The 25,455-nt window shown below is 34.5% G+C and overlaps 1 protein-coding gene across 4 annotated transcripts in view; it reads right to left on the bottom strand.

The window, feature by feature from the left end:
* Nucleotides 1-25,455, bottom strand: part of LOC127850293 (sestrin-1-like) — a 94,579-nt gene that overhangs the window by 3,830 nt on the left and 65,294 nt on the right. For 2 of the 4 annotated variants that reach the window (XM_052383230.1, XM_052383233.1), the window contains 7 exons: nucleotides 12,498-12,527; nucleotides 6,028-6,198; nucleotides 2,334-2,516; nucleotides 1,712-1,939; nucleotides 1,143-1,272; nucleotides 638-875; nucleotides 9-234 (listed from right to left, as the gene is read on the bottom strand). In XM_052383230.1, the coding sequence (XP_052239190.1) occupies nucleotides 9-234; nucleotides 638-875; nucleotides 1,143-1,272; nucleotides 1,712-1,939; nucleotides 2,334-2,516; nucleotides 6,028-6,198; nucleotides 12,498-12,527 (1,206 nt within the window). Of the gene's footprint in view, nucleotides 1-8; nucleotides 235-637; nucleotides 876-1,142; nucleotides 1,273-1,711; nucleotides 1,940-2,333; nucleotides 2,517-6,027; nucleotides 6,199-9,487; nucleotides 9,843-12,497; nucleotides 12,528-13,087; nucleotides 13,439-25,455 lie in introns of those variants that run through there. The other 2 variants (XM_052383231.1, XM_052383232.1) reach the window with 2 other exon arrangements.

Raw genomic sequence — 25,455 nt, 5'->3', positions numbered from 1 at the left:
ACACCCACCTTTTCAGAGTGTTTAAACTCCTTCATGACATTGTCATAGTCTTTTTTGGTGAGTCGCTCGGGGTAGCACGTGACTGTCTTGATGTACGCCTTGAGGTTTATCTCCAGCATCTGGTTGACCTCAGCGTAGTTGTAGTCGTCATGGCGTATGCCGTACATGCAGTGGATGTAGTTCCACACTGCTCGGCGGAACATGGTCGTGTCAACATTCATCTTGTCACCCATACTGGAGACAAATAGCAAAATAAGAAGTTTTGAATGACAAACTATTTTTTAAAGTGTTTATTTAACCCTTTACCACTCAGAAAGGCTTTTTTGCGCGTGTTTAGGCCTTAAGAAAATTTAATGTTCATTTTCAAGCCTAAGATTCTTATGAGAAGCAAACAGAATATTCTGCTTGCATATAGCCATTTTCACTTTTCTTCTAAGTGGGAAAGGGTTAAAACACTCTGTTTACTGTTTGTGACCATGCTTCAATTAAAATTAATGCATTATTATAACAACTTACATATCAGTTAAAGTTTAAATTAACGTCTCCCAATGATGTACAATTAGTTCCAATATGATGAATTAAAAAAACAGCATCAAAATAGCACTGAATGTGTACTTCAGTAACGAGAGTAACTCACGTATAGTAAGTCAGGTTGTATGCGCAGGTGAACTTGTCATCAAGCAGCGTGCCTATCTCTGAGTAGTATCGGTTGGCCATGGAGAAGCCGTGGTCTTCCCAGGAGTACTCCTGCACGCGGAATGATGGGATCTTCGAAGGCGTTCCACGCTTTGCAAAATCTGTATACACAAAGTCTGGCTCCTCAACGAATTTCAATACATCTCGTTTTGGTGCTGGTATTATCCCGCTGGCAGTGACTGGAAAAGAAAACGATACATTTACTGTAGTTGCTAAGATATATTAATATCAAAACTTTGTAATTTGCATTTATTTCTATAAGTAATGTTCATTTGAGCTGATGTGTATTATCATTTTAGGGTGGTTTAGCTACACATTCAAAACATTCTTAGAGACACTAAAGCAATCATCAATTTTGAAAGTTTATGGCAACTTAAGTTTAAATGATCATAATATTCATTGATAGTATAGTATAGCAATTTGCAACAGTGGTGATTGGCACTTACTCTCTGCACTCTGGTTCTCTATGTTCTCGAACTGCTTGAGTAGCTCCTCTGAGGTCATCTCTCCCAGGTCGGCATCGGTCAGCTTCTGCATACGCTCCAGGAGCACCGAGATACCCAGGTCCCCACCAGACTGCAATGGCAGAGACTGCATACAGGAACTGGGACTTAACAAACTCAGGTAGATATAGGCTTCTAACCCTTTACCTTTTAGACAGGCTCTTTGACCCACTTTTAGTCCCATAGCAAATCAAATTAAATTAAAGACCATTCTCACTAGATTAAAGTTTTACAGGCTTCATGTCCAACCCTTACCATACTAATGAGAAGCAAACAGCATAACACCTGAACAGCCTGCAAGTTGCACAAATAATTTAATTGGCACAACACTTTCCGCCTAGACTAGTTTTATTATTGAAAATATTTTTTTTAAAGAGACTTCCTTTTTAACGAAAAATTCCATAAATGTGGAAAGTGTCGTCCCAGATTACCCTACTCTTTACATGCATGCATTAGCCCTGTTTTCTTTCCCAGAGCACTGTTGAAAAACTTCTATCAAAGTGTAACCCTACCTCGGAGAAAGACGAGGAAGGTGACACATGTTTGCTGGTGGCCCGGCTGTTAGCCTTACTGCTGGAGGGTGAGTTCTTCCCGCTGTAAGTGTAACCCCCATCGTGGTCCACCTCGGGCGTGATACCGCAACCGTACACAAAGCTGGACAGAGCGTGGAAGTGGGAGAGGAGTATCAGGGCGTGCACGAGCTCCGATATAGACCAGTTGTCCTTGCCACTGGCTAGGCTCTGAAAATTGAAGCAAGAAATTTGCGTAATTTTTTATCACTTTTACGCTGTTATTGTCCCTTAGAAAATGTAATTTCTTTCTTGCTCACATACACATTACAACTCATTTGTAATCCCTTAGAAAATTAAATTAAATTTAATACCTTTCTTACTGGATTCAAGTTTTCAAGGCTTAAAAAGGCTTTTAAGGCAAATGGCATCTTACATATCCAATTCACTACTAAAATTTCTGAAAATATTTAAAAATAAAGCAAATAATTAAAACTGTCTGATGCAACTAAAGATTTTGGTTACTTGTTTTAAAACCTTTGTGCCAAAATTATCATTTGTATACATTTTCTAGACTTGATGCATGAACACCTTTTAATTTACAAGTTCCAGAACCCAAACTTACTGCTATGTGTTCTTTTGAGATCATCCACGGGCGGTGTGCCAGTATTTTGTTCAACTCATACAGGTCTCGCAGTTTGTTCGGGATGTTTCCCAGCCCGTTCAACCAGGAAGGGTCACCGCCAGCAAGAATGAACTCCTGCGTGTGTAGGTTGATCAGGTAACTGCACTGGTGTCTGCCTGCAGCCTGCAAGACACAAAGTCTGTTAAGCCAAACAAGCTTGAGATTAATAGGGGTCTCTATAAGACTCAAGAGCCAAGTACATTACCCTGTTACTTTAACCAATCTTTTTAACGATAACTTGGCCAAGTGTCATGAATATTCTAAATTATCAGATCAACTCAGAAGAAGTTTTGACTTAAGCTGAGCACTGAGAATGTTGGTCAACTAATGACAAATCCTAAGTCTCAGCCATTTGCATACTCATATAAGGGGCAAAGAAAGGTACCATGTGACATTGAAATTAGAAGGCACATGGTACCTTTTTTCGCCAATGGGGTGATATGCTATTCATGCTCAGATTCATAGTTGAGTGAGACTCAATTATCTGTGAACACCAAGATGATCATGATAATAAATCTAATCTATTTTGTTTAAAGTCGGAGTCAGAATATTGTAAGTATGTTTATGATACTAGACCCAGGCTCCTTTTAAAGCTTGCGTGAAAATTAAAACTTCAAATTCCTCTTCCAGTTTTACATTGCATCCACCAACTTTGAAATGTTATAGAGATGAAATATTTCTCTGTTTAAGACTAAGAGGTAAATAACAGCAACTGATTGAAAGATCCAAATGGTTTACTTAAAATTCTTGATCCAAGGAACTAAAAGGGCAAATGGGAGGTGAAGTGCTTAACAGCTACTGGTTAATTCATGTAGCCCGCACATGTGAAAACAATCATAAAGTAGGGTAATGTAAATAAGGAAAAAAGCATCTATTGAATTTTGCCATTCTCAATGAAATATAACAATGCACAAAGAAAATTCAAGGTGCTGCAAATACCACCTTGGAGTTGCCACATATACACCCTACAAAAACATAGAGGCATTGGCAGATTTTAAACACCTATGACCATTCATGACCCCACAACAGCCTTACAAGTCAAACCATACTTCTACCTCAACAGGTGAAGCAATAGCCTATACCGGGGTAATACAAGTAGGAGATTTAATATCCCTTACCCCGACTATGTAATAGATTATGAGCTGATTATTGTGCTGCATAATCACATTTATTTAAACTTCAAGATCAGCTGATTGTGCCAATGACCCAGGTCTGACGCTACAAGGTTAATCTATTGTGGGACTTGATTGATACTCCATTCAAGCCTTAGAGCCATTGTGTTAGGGAAAACAAACAGTGGAATATTTCCTATGGAAAAGTTGTTGGCTAACACTCAAGACACACATTAAGTTGGCTGTCAAAAGCCTCTCATTTGTATTGTAAAGCCTTTCAAATAATATTTTGATTAACCTTATGTAAATGCAATGTAAAAACTATACGGATAAATTGAGATTAAAATAAGAATATCAAATAGGCATAATAAAAATCGTCATTTTTAAGCTGTTTCATGCAGAATTAACCACATTTAAGTAAGGTCATTAACCCAGTTTGTTTCAAAGAGGTAAAATAAATAAGTGGTGATACATACAGATGCAATTCATTAACCGCATGAAGATAAGACCTGTTACCACTATTTATCATGCGCCTATAACAGCATGTGATTTAATATATCTGTAGTATCATGCAAGTCCAGCCATTAGAAATGTTTGGACATTTAGCTCCTTTTCACCATCATAAATTTCTTCCAACACATAAGGCATATTTTAATGGGTGTAGATGCATTTACAGAGAATAATGAGCTAAGCTCACGTATTATCATGTTAAATTTAGGGATCTTAATTTGAATTTAACATTCGCTTTTTGCACAGTGAGATTAGTTTTAGTCTAGTTGTATTCTCTAAACTTAATTTGAATAAGCCAATCAGACAGAAAACAGTTCTATTTATGCATGTGCATAAAGTGTCATCCCAGATTAACCTGTGCAGTCCACATTTTTATTGGAGTGTCTTGTAGATGAAAACCCAGCCTGCATGTAGTTGGAAAGTGTTGTCACTGTGTGACTGCAAAGGCCTTAGTTGGAAAGTGTTGTTACTGTGTGACTGCAAAGGCCTTAGTTGGAAAGTGTTGTCACTGTGTGACTGCAAAGGCCTATCAGGGACAATATTTAACATTGTATTAGCAGAGGGGGTAATCACTGGATGATCAAAACGGCCAGGTCCATGCCGAAACAGGTATTTTTCACTGTTTTATACCCTTTATTACTTTTATTAATTTTTCACCTTTCAGACATATCAGTAGGAAATAGATTAGAGTTTGATTCGTATTAATACTCACTTTTTATCTCGACTTTACTTGCTACAACATTCTAAAAGAGAAATTTCGAAGCAAGTGAAGTCCACTGTCCAGATATTGAGCAAATATTTATACGAAATAAACGCTCATCACTTTCTTTCTGATATGGCTGACAAGTGAGTGGCATTTCAAAAATCAATCAAAGTAATCAAGGGTAAAATACGGCGAAAACTACCTGTTTAGGCACGGATGTCGCCATCTTGACTTCCTTTATATCATCATGCAATTACCCCCTCTAATCAGGCCTGGTTTTCCAAAGAGAATGCCTTAAAATACACACAGCCTATCTTGTATCTAAGCCTGATAGACAAGGAAATGAAATGAAGTCATGTTAATAATCAGCAAAAGTCAGGCACTTAATCTATCCAAGCTAAGACACAGCAAACATAACCTAAGTTGAAATAGGCGTTGAAAGTCTGATATTTGTACTAAAAGGCATGTAAGTAATCACTGCAACAAAACTCTGTATTTACCTAACCAGATAATGATACTATTTAAAACCCAATGATGAGGTCACCATCAGGGGAATTACATGAAACTAGCCAACTAAGGACATCCATCATGATAACTAATGAAGTCAAGGCTAGTCTTATCTAAAACCGACATTTAGTTTATGTTCATGTTTGATTTCTTTTAAAGACAAAGAATTGAATTTGAAGATAAAACTTGGACTGAGTGTGCAACATAGGGACAATGGCCTCTTTAAGGTCATTAATATAGTTGTTGCCCTTTTAATAGTTAGAGACCCATTTAAGGACAACATGTGGATGTTAAATTTATACTTGAAATTAAGTTATCTGAAGCAAGGCCATATGCTAGGCTTGCATAATTTGAACAATAAATGTACCGATTAAACTGAAAGACCAAAGGAATTCATTTCATAGCACTGATAATCGACAACTGCGGCCAACTTAAGTGAGTATAAATAAAGTGTAGACTTTTGCTTAAGACTTATTAACTTTATCCCATGAGTTCAGATGCGTAATTGATAGAGTAGAGATCTGTTTGTTTATTTATAGATCAGCCCTTCTCTTGGAAAAGCGGGCTAAATGCTTTGTCCCAGATTTGCATATGCAGTTAGTACAAGCTTATTCACGACAACAATTTCCTCTTTTTTTTTTTTTTTTTTTCGTTTGAAGAAAGTCTCTTCTTAGCAAAAAAATAAATTCAAGTGGAAAGTGTCATCCTTGACTAAACAGGCTGATCTGGGACGACACTTTACACACATGCATTAAGCCCTGTTTTCCCAGAGTGAGGCTCACATTAATTTATAAACACTGACCATGATGGCAATGTAATGCCTGTAGTGGTAGGGAAGGGGTCCGTCCCCACGCAGGAGGTACTGCTGTGTGCGCAGGAAGCAGGCCAGATAGTCAGGGTGGTAGGCCATCACCTGGGTGACATGGTCCAGGCGGTTGTTCTGAATGAACGCGTCCACAAACAGCATCTGCGTCTGCAAGTACACACCAGGTGTGAAAATAAGGACACAGGCGTAAAATAAAAGAACACAGGTGTCATGTATTGAAATGTTAGGATGCTGGAGTGAAAATTAAAAGGACACAGGTTTAACCCTTTGCATGCTGGGAAATTTGTCGTCTGCTAAAATGTTGTCTGCTCAATTTCTAAAATTAGCATTTTCTTCGATTTTTTTTTCAATGAATACTATCAGAAAAGCAAACAGTTTGGATCCTGATGAGACGTACTGTGGCGTCTCATCAGATCCAAACTGTTTGCAAAGGCCTTTAAAATTCGGTTCCAGCACTGAAAGGGTTAAAATATAAGGACACTAGTGTGAAACATTGCCAAAAAAATCAACTCTCACAAACAAACAAGTTTGCCAAAATACCTGTGTACAAAACTCTATGAACAAAGTCATAATTAGCTTTATTTAAAGTCATTTATTTGTGTGATATAGTTTATAAGTAATGAAATAATACAATTCAATGAAAATACACTGGTTGTTGTTCAGGTGAACAGACAATGACAAGATTCAGAATTCAAATTGTTCACATCCCTATCAAGCTTGATAAAATGAACACGCCATCAGTTTGGTCAAGAGTCAGTTACTGGTTGTATATCAGTTTTATCTGTATCCCTATTTTGAAATTACTAATTAGGATTGTTCATTAGTCATTAATAAAGTATGCTAGAACAGCTGTTGCCCAAGATAACTGAATTTTCACCCAACCTAGATAGGTGTTACCATTCTCTACCAAAGGATTTTAAATAGAACAACAGATGACCATTGCACAATTTGTTGGATGGGGTGACATGTTAAGCAAATTTGTGAAATGCATGACAAATTTAATTATGTTTGTCATTGAACGATCCTTTGTTAATTCAATAAGTAAGTCACGTTCTGAGAAAACTGCGCATAATGCATGTGCATAAAGTGTCGTCACAGATTAGCCTGTGCAGTCTGTACAGGCTTATCAGGGACAACACTTTCAGCTTAAATGGTATTTTTCGTTTAAAGGAAGTCCCTTTTTACCGAAAATCTAGTAAAACTGGAAAGTGTCGTCCCTGATTAGCCTGTGCAAACTGCACAGGCTAATCTGGGACGACACTTTATGCACATGCATTATGCCCAGTTTTCTCAGAACACGACTCAATTGCTTTAAAAACCTTGAGCATTTTAATCTCAATCTTAAAACTGAAGGGCTACACATCCAGATCTTATACTTGTTATATTTAGAATAGCGTTTCTTGTTTTAACATAATACTAGTAACTTAGATCAAAGATTCATAATGAAAAGAACAATTAAGGACAAAAAATATTCAACCTAACTTATTTCCCTATCATCTTCATTTGAATAAAATTCAAAAATGACAGCAAGTGAAATCCAAAAATAGCCAACAATAAAATGTTTGGTCACAGCTGATTCCCTTCAAGACATTAAATCACAATACCTCTAGCTAAAACAGAAAAAATTAAGTTATCTATAATCTAACATGACAAGGCAGATAAGAATATTGTTATCTAGTACAAAAATTGGAAAAAAATCAAAGACAATAAAGAGCCATGTAAATCATTTGGTCTTGGCACAGATTTTGAAAACGATTACACAAAAAACGTGATTAAGTATGGTTGTAGTATTCTTGCTTTTGAACCAAATAAAGGCCAGCTGTAATTTGATCCTTTTCTGGTTAAACAAACTAGGACAAAATGCAGAACATTATGTGACAATTCTAATATAATTATATTGAAAACTGCTGATGTAAAAGTTTATACGGTTTAATGAAAACATATCATTAAGCCAAAGATCAAATCAAATACCTAAAAAATTAACAGATATAAAAAAATTTGCAATAATTTGTAATTCCTTACTAAGACATACCAGGCCTTCTGTCAATTGATAGCAATTCATGCATATTTCAATGATTGATATTTAAATCAAGGTCTCAAACCTACACTAATGTTTAAATGCAAACACACGCATTTACTAACTTGATATGTTCAATAGTTCATAATATTAATAAGTTCAACAATTGGTCAGAAGTACATGTTCATATACCAGTATTATAAAGATAATTATCAGTAGTTTAATATTTGTACTCTTTCATGTATACAAAACTGACCATCATTGTATATAAAATGACCATGGACAGTTTGTTGAAGTTCAACAGCAGTTTAAGTTCAAGTTCAGTTCAAGGTATTAGTTTGTCACCGCCTTGAATGCTGTGCACTGTTATGAGCACAGATAGGTAACGCTCAAACTACCCAAAGGGTCAGTAGCTGGGAGTTGAATTATTGCAACTCTTCATGGTATTTGCTTATGACATCATGTGCTGATAAATTAATAACTGTAAGAACCCCTTTTGAACAGCTGATACCATCTGTCACTATTAATCATCACCTGTCTTTGAACAATCAACAGCGACTGATTTCTATTGGTTTTCTTATTGGTTATCTTTACGTTTTTGTTCTTTTAAAGATTCTAGCCTATTACTTATTCACAATTTGTGTGTGAAAACCTGTTGGTTTGAATCTTCTACACCTACGCCTACATATACTACAAGTATAATGCCATTTTATGCTTACCTTACAATCCGTCCCCATTACCAGTCCCACCCATTAAAACAAGTTGCTAGAACTTAAAACAAGTCCCTGACAATGGAAAATGCTCTCAAATAATGATTGCATTTACTGCACTATAATTTACCCATCTAATGTGACATGATGTCTAGAAAATAAACTAAAATCGACAATTTAATTCCCCTTTAATTGCAGTTCATCAGCTGATGTCAGACTTTGTCAATGTTGCTATTTTCTACCTTTTTACTGCCACCCCCCCCCCATCTCAATACAGATCAGCTGATTCAGAACAAAAGTCAGCTGTTTCTGGTACATTTAAAGCCAAACTAATTTATACATTGTCTATACCCTGTTGTAAGTTTATTGCCTGTAATAAAACATTTAAATGAAGCACTTTCAGTCAGACATATGGATAAGAATTTCTGGTTTATGCTTAAAGCACTTACTTTTAACAAAGATTGGCCAATCGAGCATCTATAATTAACAATTTATTTGTAAACAGCCTCCAGGGGGTAGAGTTAAAATTAGGCTTGAAACCATTCTTCTGTAACTGTAACAAGAGATAATGGTATTTAAAATTTCACCATGTTTAATTAAGCAAATAAAAACTTACTATGCAATCTTGTTTAGCATGGTAATTCTTGATTTACATAGGCATTGCTTTCTAATTTGCATACATTACGAATTTTTTCAGCTAAAACCCTACCTCAGGTAAACCAAGAACGTAACCCATTGTTGATGCCAATTCCACCAAATATTTTCCAGCGATTTCAGTAGATTTTTCAAATAGCTTTTACTTTTCACTAAGTATTCAAATTTAAAGAACAATATTCACTTCACGGTAAAAGTTCCTTTAACGGTTCGTTTCCGAGGCATAAGCTACTTAACAATAACAAAAGTTTGTCCTCTGATGCTACCAAACTGCCTTTCTTGGTAATTCGAAATCGGATCCAGCAAATAACTCTGATCATTTTGTATTAGTAAATTTAAAGAAATAAAATCTTCAAAAAGTATCCTTGTTTGTGGTGTGAGTGCAGTTAAGAATGGGAAAAATTTAACGCCTCTCTATTTTATATAGCTATACTATTGCATCAGCTGTCTTACCACTACTGGTGTATATGCATGTATAGACCAGGCATTACAATTATTGATTAATAAGCTGATGTAACACACACAGTATGAGAACATGATTGGCTTGGTGTGCGCTGGTTGGTGATTGATTAACAACTAAAGGGGATTGTTTTTCTGTAAATAAAAGTGTACCAAGAATATGTCACTAAAAATGTGAGACAAATGTCCATATTCTGCTTATTTAAAGCGGGTATATACGATTTTGTCAAATATTTATGAATTTATATAAAATGTGTAAAAAACTTATTATATATATATTTCAATATAAATTAAAATAAAAGTTAAGAAGAACATGTGTCAAAAAATGCGAAATAAGCCAGATATTTAATTCTGAAATTGAAAACGGCTGTACAGCCAAATTCGCCAGCATGTATACCATACATGTACGATGTGAATCTAAACTTAGTGTAACGGTTTATTTGAATTCCTGCAACGATATCTATTCATACGACACACGAACACTAACTCCGATCCTAATACAAATACGAATGCTTCGGTTATTGTAGGAAAATATGTACGTCACAATCGGCTCGGGGCGCTAATTTGTCTTTGCTGCATTTTATGAAATTCGGCCTTTATGTATAATTTTTTTATGTTATTGTAACATATTTTATCAATATATTACAATTAAACACATATAAAAAATCGTATATACCCGCTTTAAATCACAGTAGAAAACAGGAAATTATTTGTAATGTTGCGTTATTGTTGTTTATTGTCTAGACCCTTAGAGGGATGGTTATTTACAAAAACCATCAGGGATAGATGTTTATTGGCAATCACTTTTAGAGAGCAACAAACAAGCATTGTAACAGAATATTGCCTGCTGGCTTATCAGGGAATGCTGTTGACAATTCATACTTTGTTTGTTAGCATAAAAAGTTTGGTTAACCCATTTATGCCTAGTGGACTCTCCCATCCTTCTAAATTGGATCAATTTATTTCCAAATTTAGGGATGTCTAGTATAATTATTTCTATATTACGAATATTTCTTACAGAAATTCCTTTCAGCTAACAGCACAGACCCTGATGAGACGCTGCATCATGCGGCGTCTCATCTGGGTCTACTACGCTGTTTGCCACGGTCTTTTTTCTAGACGCTAGGCATAAATGGGTTTAAGTTAAACTTCTGTTAAAATGTGTATATTTGCATGGGATGAGTAAATAAAACATTATTAGAACTATTTATGTAGTTAACCAATTTTATGCTGTTAAGAAGACTATATGTCAAAATTGAGTTGTTTTGTTTGTTTGCTTTTTATTCAATTGACAGATTGGATTCAAAAGTGTTGAATAAAAAGAAAAGAAAATATATTTTATTTTGTGCATATATTAAAGAAAAACACTTCAATCAGTAAGCGCTAGTGATTAAATAGAGCTTTTCCCTTTTAAACCTCTTTCAAGCGAAGGTGGGAAGTTATTGCATCATGTTCTAATTTACAACAGGCTTAGCAAGTACTACATGCACACTACCCATGGAAAGTGCACACTTGACAAAAAAACGTGATTGCATCACAGGTATTTTAGAGGAAAATAGGTTTCCAAGTTGAATGACTTGTTATTTTAAATAACATGACAATTGGTGTTATCCAAATCAACACAACTATGGGAAATACCATGTCACATGTTAATAAACATAATATTGACCCATTGTATTCACCAGTGATAGTTACATTCAACTGAATAATGTATTAAATGCTATGTAATTTTAACCATGTCAGCTGAAATTGTTTGTACCTATCTATAAGAAAGTTTTTTCACAAATCTAACCTGTTGCAGGCACAGGGACCTTTAAGAAAAGTTTATATTTATAGTATGTAGAGTATTTCCCATAAAGCTCCCTGTGGCTGCAAGGTGTTTAACAGCTACAGTTATACATGTATAATTGCAAGTGTTAGAAAATCTGTTTCTAGAACATGTTCACAAAACAATCTGGGATCCAACTAAATATGAGTAAACACATCAGTATTGGTGTAATCTTTTGCTAAATAAATTATATTGCAGTAAACAATATTTAATTGATGGTGCCATATAAAGATTGTTTATTAATTTACATTATTTTCCATCTTCTGATGTTGCTTTAAGACAGTATGATTAAAAGGTTGACACTGAAATCATATATACTCCTTCTAAGTACATGAACTCCTTGCCTTAAAGACAAAAGATGCACAGTTTTCAAGTGTGTGGAGCTGGACGGGATGCAATTTTTTATTATTGAAATAATAAGTTATAGGGTCTGCAAAATGCATTTACACCGTGCTCTGTGAAAAAGGGGTTTAATACATGTGTGTAAAGCGTTGTCCCAGATAAGCCTGTACAGTCCACACAGGCTAATTAGGGACGACACTTTCCACCTAAACTGGACTTTTGCTAAGAAGAGACTAACTTTAAACGAAAAATATATTAAAAGCGGAAAGTGTTGTCCCTGATTAGCTTATGCGGACTGCACAGGCTAATCTGGGATGGCACTTTATGCATATGCATTAAACCCCCTTTTCACAGACCACTGCCCATTTAATTCTACAGGACACTATGAATATATATTATAGTAATTCCATGTCCCTTTTCAAACAGCTCTACTCACCTGTTCATCTTTGGTTTCAACTGGGACCACCTGAAAGTAAATAAGATTTGCACAATTAATGTCAATATCAAAATGAGCAACCTTCTTAGCCTAAAGGTTTGTGTTCCATAAGGTAAAAATGCTTTCATAATGATTGCTGTGCAAGAACAGGTCCTAAAGATAGTACTCTACAAAATGTTGCTTGCAGAGGTTCCTTTACAGTACCAAATTCAGAAAAATTTCAAATTTAAACCAACACCAGGGTTTGTTTTACTTCACAAAAGGTAACAGGTATTGAAACTATGTAATTTCTGGCAAACTGAACAGTTTAGACGCAAACATTACTACAGCATCTTATAATAAAATTATTCAGATTATTATAACATGTTATACTTACTGTAGACCAAGACAAGCTGACACACAATATAAAATCAAATACAATAAAAACATTTTAATACTAATTCTATGCAACAAACAACTTTGGGAAAATAATAATATTAAATAATATTAACTTTAATTTCAACAGCACATTTCCAATATTGCAACATTTCATACAAAAAAGACAAATCCACAAAGAAGTTCTACAATTGCAGTATCTGCAACTTGCTTACCTGATTTCTTAATTTCTTATGCCAATCTTTTAAATTAGTATCCGAATTCACCATAGATTTCACAAATCTTTTCCTTGCAGCCAATTGTGAATAACTGCAACCCGATTTGCTGCTGTTTTCCATAGAGTATGTCAAAACACTGCACATTTTCCAGTATCCTATTATTAAGAATATTTTATTTAAACCTGAAGTGTACACAAATATCAGTGGTTTTAAATGTCCTGAGATTTTAGTCAAAGAGTTCTTATCAGGCTCTATCTTAATTGTATCTGCTATATGTACAGAAGGAAACTTTTGACTAGTACCGCTATGAACCAAGTTATAAACTAACCCCCAATGTTCCCATTGAATACACAGTCAGCTGTTCTAACTGAGTTAATGTATGCAAGGAGGCGGAGTTAAGTGCAGTGGTCTATTTTTAGACCGAAATTTTCCACTGGCTTAATGCAGAGTTACTGCATAGTGATTGAGAAACTTGTAGTTCACATATTATAGAGGCTATTGGGAGCTTAGGCATTTTAAAGTCAGCTTAATACATGGGGATTACAAGTGATAAACCACTTTATATGTGCAACTGTCAAAACAATGCATTTGTTCAAAAGCAATATTAAAATAAAGTCCTTATTGTTTTGATTGGTTGAAAATAGAGGTGTGTATTGACCTTGCCCTTCAATCAGCTGACAGGACAAAAGGCCTTGTATGAAATGTTTTGATTGGTTGAAAAAAGTGGTGTGTACTGACCTTGCCATTGCTTCAGTGGATACAATGAAAAGCACGTTCTTTTGCACGTTATATCGGTTAGTTGGTATTTCGTAAAGAACTATTGACAAATAACAAGTTCACCTAAATACAAACATAGCTTATTTACCTAAATAAAAACTAAGTTAATAACCATAAATAAAGACTCAGTTAATTCATAAACAGTTTTTAAAGTAAAATAAAGAGGATAAAGGTTAATTAAAGTTGCAAGAGATCTATAATAAAAAGGCAATAACTAATATTGACATGATTATCTGGCAATGTCACAGACTGGTGTCTAATAATCAATGCTTACATATTGGAGGAATGACTTTGCTTTGTCAATAACACCATGTTTCGAATGCATTCATTCACTAACTGTCAAGTCATGACTGTTATTGTGTATTGGCACATACATCATGGCCAAATATACTGGCAGTGTCTATTTATTGAGGCCACAAGCAGACCTGACAACATAAATGTGGCATGTTTATTGGATCAAAAGCAATTCATTCATAAAGATCAAAGCTTCTGCAATATGGTAGGTGTGTGTAAATCCAATTATTGTTCATAAATATATAATTATAATCCATTCTTCACGCCACACAAGTGGTCAGTGTAAAACTATCATATCTCAAACTCCAATCATAAAGAGATACTTCAGTTTCACTCTCAAGACTTGATGTGTAAATGAAGCAGTTCCTGACTATTATTTTACACATGTATAGAATCACTTTCTTGTTCTTGAACCCTAGGGTGTTTCAAGGTACACTTAGTGTTGTAATTTTTACAAAAATCATAGGAAACAAGTAGATTTCTAGTCTAATGAATGATACATTGAACGCGAAGTGAGACATGTTTGCATGGGAACCAAAACAAGAATTTGCAAAGGGCCAATCTTGTTTTTTGTTTTGTTTTAAACCCCAAAAATGAAACTATGCTACTGGTAGTAAATGATTTCTTTTCAACCCCTATTGTTTCAATGCAAATATCTTTAAGACTGGACAGGATAACCAGGTAATATATTGATGACAACAGCTGATTAATTACTAAGTTGAGCGAATTAATGAATTTAAATAAATCCACAAATGAATTGGCTAGTGAATAAATGAATAAAATAATAAATGAACCCAATAATCAAACAATCACATGATATTAAACATTCGTTTGGTTTGATCACAAAGAATCAATTGTTACCAGTTTGCAATTAACCAGTTTTTTCTACAGATTTATTTGGTAATATATGCATGCAGTCCCCAAGTAATTAACCTATATCATGTCATGTCAACATTAATGCGTGTTCTACTTATCATTAGAAAAAACACTGAATGTGAATAACAACAACACAATAACTCAAAGGGGAGGAAATGTAAATGGATAATTTAAGTACTTAATAACTCTACCGGTAGCAAAAACAAGGCTGCAATTTGATTGGTTGGATTTACGGTCAAGCTCAAGATTGTACATAGATACTGGTCAGCTATGTTACAAAGGTGCTTGGGTTTAATCCATTTAAACTTAACACACTGCACCTGAACAAATCTTGTTTACATTGGCCGAGACCATTGAAAGGACATTCAGGATAAAATGACGAAACATGTTGACCAACTTAAAAAGCACATATTCATTTATCAAGGGCATGTTAAAAGAAAATCACAAGCAGATATATCAAATTGAAAAGCAACTGCAACAACCCCTTTTGTAAACTATCAGAAATCCCTCTGGCTATTGTTGTTTATTGTTGTCTGAAGCTGACAAATGCTGACGAACATGTCCTTTAACGCAATATTTCATGGTGTACATGTAAGGATTTCACCAGTATAACAAAAAAACTTGCCATATTACTTGCAACAGAAAGAAAATAGTGTGTCTGCTAAATATTATGGGGGGAAAGTAGCCTCAATGTACAAAATCACTTTAAACAAGTGGCAATTTTAAAAAACATAATTCAAAACTTAACACATATGTAGGCCTAATTTTGCCTTTGTATTTTTTCCCTTTAACCCATTTATGCCAAGTGGACTCTCCCATCCTTCTAAATTGGATCAATTTATTTCCTTAATAGGGATGTCTAGTATATTTATTTCTATATTTAAAATAATTCTTACAGAAATTACTTTTCGCAAACAGCGCAGACCCTGATGAGACGCCGCATCATGTGGCGTCTCATCTGGGTCTACGCTGTTTGCCAAGGCCTTTTTTCGAGACGCTTGGCATAAATGGCATTGGAAGGTTAGGACAAATTGAAGGCATGTTAGAAACCTTCAAAATGGGCAATTACAAGAAAGAACTGGAAATATTACCAATAGGCCAAAGGGCCTCTGAAAAGATTTCCAAATGCTGCATCAGTTTCTAAATAATATCATTAATGAAGATGGCACAACAAAGCAGTCAGCTAATGAAATGTCGACACCCATTATAACAAAGTGGACCAATAGTTGAGCACGATACTATTGTACCTAATAAAGATATGTAGTTGCAGATACAGCAGTGTTTAATTGCCTACTGGAGATGCATAAAAGGACAGCTGTGGAAATATTGAAACTGGGGGCGGTGATTGCCAGCCTTGATTAAATAAAGAGATTGACCACAAGTGACCATTGGTCAGAACAATGGAAACGTCAATTGTGATTTAATTTTGTATAAATACACTGGTGCTGTTTTATTGTATGATTTATGTCTTTACACAATCAAGAAACAAGGAAATACAACCTGACCAAAAGTTCAATATTTATGTCTACATATTTTCTAACAACACATAAACTTTCATCCCTCAATTTCTTCATCCCTCATTACACTCATTATTACCAAGAATTAACAATAAATACCTCCATCCAATCATTTCAAACAGTTATACAATAGTGCACTGTGAGTGAAAGATAGTAAATTAGTAAACTTAACAAGTTAAATCTGCATGTAAGCTACCTATAATACCTTCATGCAAATTCAAGTGATTTTGCAGAAAACAGTTGTTTCTTTTGTTTTAAACAACAATGACCTTGACCTGGACCACACTGGTCCCAAATGCAATCACAAGCAATGTCTGCATGTTCACTAGCAACAAACATGACTTTAGAACAATATTTCAATCCAAACTGCATTATTGGGCAGAGATTAAGTTTCTCATTTCAAAATTGTGAACTTTAGTCCCTAAAGAGACTGGCACAAATGAACTCCCATGCAAGGTGTGTGTATAAGCAGCCACAAACAAATTATCTGTACATTATACCTCTATATATACTCATGCTTTTTTTCTATTTGCTTTTTTCATAATTAACTGCATATCATACTATGAAATTGTTTTAATATTCATTAAATTAGACACAGTTTAATCTACAAATCCTTCAATGAGGCTAGAGAGGTCATGATCTGGAAGGATTTTATTTGTGCTGGCTGTAGTGACTGTAAACATATAGTAGAGGTTACCTAGTTTGGGCAGGAACCGACAGTCACATGAACATGAAATCACGTGCAGCTGCCATAGCCACATTAAACGTCAGAAGCACAGAGAAAAAAAACAATAAAGACATCAGAGTAGACAAATGCTGCGTCAGGTAACGTCAGGTTATGCTATGATACAAAAGACAAGTTATTTTAGTGTACATACGCAGACATAATATGGCAGTATCTACCTGTGTAGTCTTGTTTTCTGTTGGTATTAATGCAGTCAACATGCTCCAACATTGGTAATGCAGTCAACATGCTCCAACATCATGTCACCCAAGTGAACTGATAGTAACATACTGATAGATTCACAGTCAGACAGGGCAATTGCTATTTTTTGCCCTGTTTGGGGCATAAGAACATGTTTCAGAGAGAAATATGAAGATCCCTGTCTTCAAACATGCTTTTATTAAGTTTTGTTCGTTACTTGTTTGTTTGCATTGTTTGCTGTCACAGTGACCTTGACCTTTGACCTAAAATTGGGTGTGGCGTGTAGAACTCATCAAGGTGCACCTACATATGAAGTTTTAATGTTGTAGGTGGAAGCACTTTTATTTTAGAACCAATCTTCAAAAGGTTAACAAGATGTTAAAGGCTCTATAAAGGTGAAGATACGTAATTATTTACAGATTTTTAAATATTTTTTTCATATTTTATTTATAAAGGTTATCAAAAAACAATATATATATGCTATTGGACATAATAATAAAAAATGAGCAATACAACTTGTTTTGAGCTCAAAATAAAGTGTCCTCCAAGTCAATTGTGTTTACAAACAATCAGTTTATTTACATCGCTGTTTACTCGCGAAAGTGAAAGTGACTCAGGTCACCAAAAATATAACGATGACTTTTAACGTTTTCCGGTATCACTCACAAAGTAGGTCTTTTCTAAATGGTTAAAACGTTTGTAGTGATCTAATAAGGTACTTACTGCTGGTAAAAAGTTGTTAAAATAGTATTAAAATTGAATTCTTTCGGCTATTTTTAGCATATGTCAACGCTCTGAGGCTACACATCACGTTAGTTGCAAAAATGTAAACATTTCTTCCAATTATGGAACGGGTTTATCTTCTATAATTCTTGACAACGTTGTACCTGAGCTGTGTTATAAGCAGTTTTTATGCAAGAGTAACTGAAATCCGGCAAAAAATTAGACCAGTTGATATGCATAATAATTGGATTTGTGACCTTTATAGAGCCTTTAAGGTTTTAGCACGACGCGGACGGAAGACGACACGACGTGCTGGCTATGACAATACCTCGGGTTTTCTCCGAAATCAGATGAGCTTAAAATCAGGCGACAGTTAGACCAAGTCTTTATTGATAGTATCAGACCAACTCAATATTTCTCTGTCTTGTCTGTTTGACTGACTGTTTTTGGGATGTCTGTATTGGGAAAACACTCAAAAAATATGATACTTAAAAGTTCATAAGAATCAGTACAACATAAATTGACCCTTTGCACACAAATGAGGTACATTTTTGTACTACATGACTAATATGTCATTTCAGAGGTCAATGATGGCTGAATGGTTTAAATTTGTTTTTAATGATTTTTGACCTGAGGTCACTAAAATAGCAAGATCAACAATTCTGTCACAGATCTGTCAACTGATATGTTGGTCATAAAAGTTTTATAGCAGATAGAAATCACATTCAAAACACCTTCATTTTATCCAACACAGTACATTGAGACAGAAAGCATTAACAAATACGTATTTATTAATATCAGTTAACCCAGCATGCTGGTATTAATTGCCAGCATATATTCATTATACAAGTGTACTTACTTTGTTAATAATGTTTTTGTGATTATTTATTCAACAATTTTCATCAAAAAAGATCATGTTAAATAAATGAATACGAATATATGCATGATCTTTAATTCTGAACGAATTATTACTACTGGTTTTCATACATTTGCCCTTTATAAAAAAAACTATAAATTAACTGTCAATATGATTTATTAATATAATTTAATTTTCACACTACCTTAAAAGAAACTACTTTGAAAGTAAAATGCAGATACTCTGGTGATAAATTGTTTAGGTTTTCGCATAAATTAATATTTTAAATTAAGATTGACATAATTTACTTCAAAATGTAACTTCTTACATAAAATGGCTGTCTGCCTTGCTGGAATCAACACAACAACAGCAAAAACATCATGAAGATTTTTTTAAGCAAAACATGTCAAAAGCTTTTAAGCACTATTATATAACATTGTGAAAACTTGAAAGCAACAGCAGCATGTGAAAACATTTGTATCAGGTACGCTGTGTCATACAACCAGGAAATCAGTACATCCTTGATCTAATGATGATCAATGCAGCTAAGGCTTCTATAAAGGGTCGGCGGCGTTACAGGTTGGAAATCATTGTATTTGACCAAAATAAGGAGTTCGCACATTTAACAATGTATTTCCAACTGCATTTATTGCGTCAATGCTTGCTTTTTGAAAAATATGTGCTTGATAAACTTTTTTATAATTTATAACTTTTTCTTTGTCAGAAAAAGTCAAAAATAAATTAACAACCATTTAATGTCATTTGAAAACAATAGGCCATTTTAGGATTTATACCATTTCTGGATTTTGCACAGTCATTTAATTACCAGTGGGCTATTGATTAAGTTGTTATCATTAGACCAGGTACTAAAATGACTGATGCCACAATAGTCAATTTAACTCTTTCACTGCTGGAACCGAATTTTGAAGGACTTTGCAAACAGTTTGGATCCAGATGAGACGCCACAGAACGTAGCGTCTCATCAGGATCCAAACTGTTTGCTTTTCTGATAGTATTCTTTGAAAAAAATCGAAGTAAATGCTAATTTTAGAAATTCTGCAGACAACATTTTAGCAGACTTATGACAAATTTCCCAGCATGCAAATGGTTAACTATGGGAACTGCCATCCAAATAATATGGGCCGTGCTCTGTAAAAAGGAGGTTTAGCGCATGCGCATACAGTGTTGTCCCAAAGTTGCCAGTGCAGTCTGCACAGGCTAATCAGGAACGACACTTTCCACCGAAACTGGATTTTGGCTAAGAAGAGACTTTCTTTAAACAGAAAAAATCATAAAAGTGGAAAGTATCGTCCCTGATCAGCTTTTGCAGTATAATTAGGGACCCAGCCCCTGCGAAATGTTGTTCTGCAGTTAACAAATAATTCGTGAACAGTTCATGAACTGTTCGTGAACTGAGTTCATGAATTGTTCACGAATAGTTCGTGAACAGAAAATGAGCCACGTCTGTGAAGAGTTCTTGAAATTTTAGTTCATGAACTGTTCATGAACACTAATGGCATGAAGTGTTCATGAAATATTCTTGAAACCTAATGGCATGAAGTGTTCATGAACTATTCTTGAACCCTTATGGCATGAAGTGTTCATGAACTATTCTTGAACCCGTGTGGCATGAAGTGTTCATGAACTATTCTTGAACCATTATGGCATGAAATGTTCATGAACTATTCATGAACATCAATGGCATGAAGTGTTCTTGAACAGTTCATGAACAACACAATTCTTGAAAAATTCTTCAGGGTTTTGCTGTTCACGAACAGTTCATGAACGTTTTCCTTCTATTTTTCAATGGCTCATTTTCTGTTCATGAACTGTAAGTGAATAGTTCATGAACCATAGTTCTTCAAGAGTTCATGAACTGAGGTGGCATGAAGTGTTCATGAACTATTCATGAACAAGAATTTGTCAATTTATGCAAAGGTTATCATATAAAGCTCAACAAACAGGTCAGGGTAAGAAGAAACAAGTCTTGTATTAGCACTTAACATATTGATAGCAACATATAACAATAATTTAAATATAACACTAATAACTGAGATACAAGTGGTTTGATAATACTCTTTAAATTTCATAATACAACTTTGCACTATATGTTCATGAATAATTCATGTATTGAAAAGATTATGAATAGTCTCATTTTCAGTTCAAGAATCATTTACTAATCAATGGTTTCCCTGAAATGGTTACACTTACAGTGCCAGAGAACTTGAAATGGAACCAATGGCTGATCAGTTCAGCCGGTAATTTATTAAAGACTTACATTTTCAAATATAACATAAACCATGTGCCTTCCGTTTCAACTTCCTGTGCACACAATATTCTTCTTTGTAAAAACAGCAATGCAATGTACATTGAGTTCTTGATATCATCTTAAACTGTTCTTGAAATAAGATGTCCTTAAAACGTTCTTAAACTTGTCTTTTAAGTCTTCCAAGAACAATGACAGATCCTTTTAAGAACATATTAGATTCTTAAAAAGTCCATCATACGTTCAAAAACATTGTGTAGACCTGTTTAAGAACATCAGAAGGAAACATGTTGTTCAAAAAAGTTCTTAAAGTGTTCAAGAATAGTTTAAGAATAATTTCAAGAACAGGAAAGGTCCTTAAAAAGTTATTGAAGTGTTCCTGAAGGCAGTTCTTGAACAGTTCTTGTACAAATGTTCTTAAAATTCTCTAGAACAGGTCAAGAACTCTAACTTACAGTGGTGAAAGTACTATGCATATTCATACTAACTTCACAGGTTTCACAAATCTACAAGATTTGTATGCTAGACATTTCAATATTACTTTCAAAAATATGTATGAAACATCTAGCACAAAGGAATTCATGAATTATTCATGATGGATCCTTAAAGTCTGTCTCAGAAAAGTCATTAGAAATACTTGTGCATGAAATGTACATCACTAAGTATTTATGGTTAGATGAAGAACTGTTCATGAACTTTGAAATGTTCAACAATAATTCATAAACAGTTCATGAACATGTCTTAAGAACAGTTCATGTCCAAAAGTTCATGAACCAAGCTCAGGAACTTTTTCAGAACCGTTCATGAACAGTTCTTGATTGGCTTGAAGTGTTCATGAAATCATGAACAACATTTCGCCGGGGAGGCTAAACGATGACCATGGTTTTTGATGGTTGACCATGGACCTTTGATTGTCAGCCATCAAAAACCGTGGTTTAACATGATCAGGAACGTGGTCGGCCATGATCACAAAAAACATTGACCATGGTCGGAAATGGTGAACATGGTTAACCATGGTGGGCAATGGTGACAGAAGACAGACCATGGTTGTACATGGTCACAAAAAAACATGGACTATAGTTGGTAATGGTGACAAAAGACAGACCATAGTTGGCCATGGTAAATTAAAACATGGACATTGATCGGCACATTTACTTTTATTTTCATTATAGTTTTCCCATGATGTTTAATGTTCATTTACATACAAAATGCAATAATGTTAATTGTTGTACATGTTTGTGTTCTTAATATCATCTTAAACTGTTCTTGAAATAAGATAGCCTTAAAACTTTCTTAAACTGTGCTTTTAATTCTTCCCTGAACTGTCAACAATTAATATTATTGCATATTTTATGTAAACGACAATCAAATACCATGGTCAACCATCAAAAACCATGGTAACCATGGTTGCATTGCTGATTTCACAAAGGAAGAATATTGTGTGCACAGGAAGTTGAAACAGAAGCAAGCTGAATGAAGGCACATGGTCTATGTTATATTTGGAAATGTAAGTCTTTAATAAATTACCGGCTAAACTGATCAGCCATTGGTTCCATTTCAACTTCTTTGGCACTGTGTTCACTTATGTTTCCCAATTTTGCTACATTTTATCACTCTTTCCTGAGACTGCTTTATGAATGTTTTTTGTCATCAACAGAATCAGAAGCATAACCAATCATTTCATCCTCATTAACTGTTCACCAACATGCCGATGAAGTGTCAATTAGCAATTCTAATGATTTAATAACAATTTTGAATTTTATCTTTAAGTTCTTTCAGTAATTCAATGGCCCTGGACACATCCCTTTAGGACTATGGGCCTTTCCACACAAGTTTTCAATGCTAAAAAGTTAATTATTAAAGTAAAACTGCCTTTAATTTCTAGTTTTGGTAAAAAAATTGAACTATCAAGCATGACCTTTTTCCTGGAATTCTCCAGGAAATTCCTGCAGAAATTCCAGCAGTTATCATCAGCCTTTTTCCGTCAAAAACATGACCACTTAAGACAGTGGTGCCGTTTTACAAAAGGAAAGCCATATGACAATGGTCTACCATGGTAGACCATGGTCATATGACCATGGCAACCACATTTTGTTAAGTGGTATAATAGTCTTTGACCATGGTCATCATGAACATGGTATTTGGCCATGGTCAACCATGGTATTATACCATGGTCAGCCATGGTATTTTACCATGGTCATAATGACCATGGCCAAAGACTGTGGTGCCATTTAACAAAACATGGTCTGCCATGTTAAACCATTGTCATATGACCATGGTCAACCATGGTTTAGCCATGGTAAACCATGGAATACAGTGTAAGGCCCTGGAGTATTCATTAACTTGTTTATTATCTGTTATTTCATAATGTAAACAAACTGCTATTGTTTATATCATCATTTACTCAACGGTTGAACCATTTCACTATCCCATACACAAGATTATGGTTGAAGTGTTTAATTGTTATATTAACTGATAGAGTAATCATTTAAATATGTTTTGTCTAATGATTATAAACAGAACTTGAATTCCAAAACTTACTGTCAATGTCAGAACTTCAAGGAAGCTAGTCCAACCGTCATCTTGCAATGATTCTATTGGTCATATTCATTTCTAAGTGACTAAACATTGTATAATTATAATAATACGGCTAAAAGTTACTTTAAGACACTATTTTATCTTTATTAAATGTTCACATATGTTGGTATTTGTGTAAAATTTGCCATTCCTAAAAAGTACTGTTGAAATATTTCGGATATATTGTACCGTAATATTTCTTCTCTGTCATAACTGCATGTTTGTTTAGGTCAGAGAGAAGTATATTTGTTTATTGTTAGATGTAGAATCTTTTGCGCATCTACATATGCTCCTAAAATGTTCTTTTGTTAGTTAAAATATAACATTATTGTTGAATGTTTTGCCGCTAGAGAACTTTGTTTAGAATTTAGGATTCCTAAATGCATTTGATTGGTTGTCCCAATCCTAAGTCTTTTTGATTGGCTTAGCCAAATTCCTAAGACATTAGTGCGCAGAATCCTAAATCCTTAGTGCTTAGCGACGGGTATTAATAGCGCGGATAAACAACTTTTGACATCTATTTGTCAAGATCTGTTCAGATCACTTTTTGAAAGTTCATGACTGTAAAATGTATTGATTTCTTCATTTTAATTTAGAATACTATAACTTCGTATGGCGTCATTCCCCATTCCAAAGATGGTAAGCGTTATGTTGTCCGATTAAATGAGAGCTTTGTTAGTAACTCCAGAGAGCTTAAAGATGAAAGTTTATCTGCATTATTAAACTTGTAATACTGTTCAATGATATTTTGTTTATATGAGAACTGATGCATATTGAATAATTTAAATTACTATTAAAAAAAGATTTTGAAACTGTGAAACTGTGTTCTTCACATTATTGAAAGTGCTATCCTGACACGGGCACTTGTAAGACAATGAAGAAGGTTAACATTGCCCGTACCTAAGGGTGGGGTGTACTACAATACCATGGTCATATGGCCTTCATTTCGCCTGGGGATGACACTTTATGCACATGCATTAAACCCCCTTTTCACATAGCATGGCTCATATTTTATGATGAAAACAAAGATGCCATTACACTGCTTCTATGAGAAAAACAGCACAGCCACTTAACCTCATTTCCAGCCTCTGAGAAAGTGCAAAGACAGAATAAAATGAGATTGACATTCCCTGGGAATAAAAATACATAAAACAGATTTCCATCATCCCTTTACTGTGAGCATTCTTTATGATGCAAATGATAAAATTATTGTATGCATAGGTGTTTTTACTGTGTTTATTTTGGCAAACATTAACAGATATTATCACTAGATATTCTCACACCTGAGAATGATTACTGATTACAGTTATTCTGTAGCTACATAGAAATTTATCAAGCCATGACCTGTTCCCAAGTAACGAATGTTATACCATAGATGAAATTCCACTTTCTTTGACTTAATTACAGCTAAATAAAATGTTGTATAATCTGTAGTTTGTAGAGTTGACTTCTTCATAGATATTCATGTTTTTGAACAATGTAATAAAATGGATAAGGTGCTATAAATCTTTTAAATAATAAAAACTTTCTTTACAAAAACGATCAAACAAATTA

This window comes from Dreissena polymorpha, chromosome 11, assembly GCF_020536995.1.
Source record: "Dreissena polymorpha isolate Duluth1 chromosome 11, UMN_Dpol_1.0, whole genome shotgun sequence".
Taxonomy (NCBI): domain Eukaryota; kingdom Metazoa; phylum Mollusca; class Bivalvia; order Myida; family Dreissenidae; genus Dreissena; species Dreissena polymorpha.
This window is presented reverse-complemented; position numbering and strand designations above follow the sequence as displayed.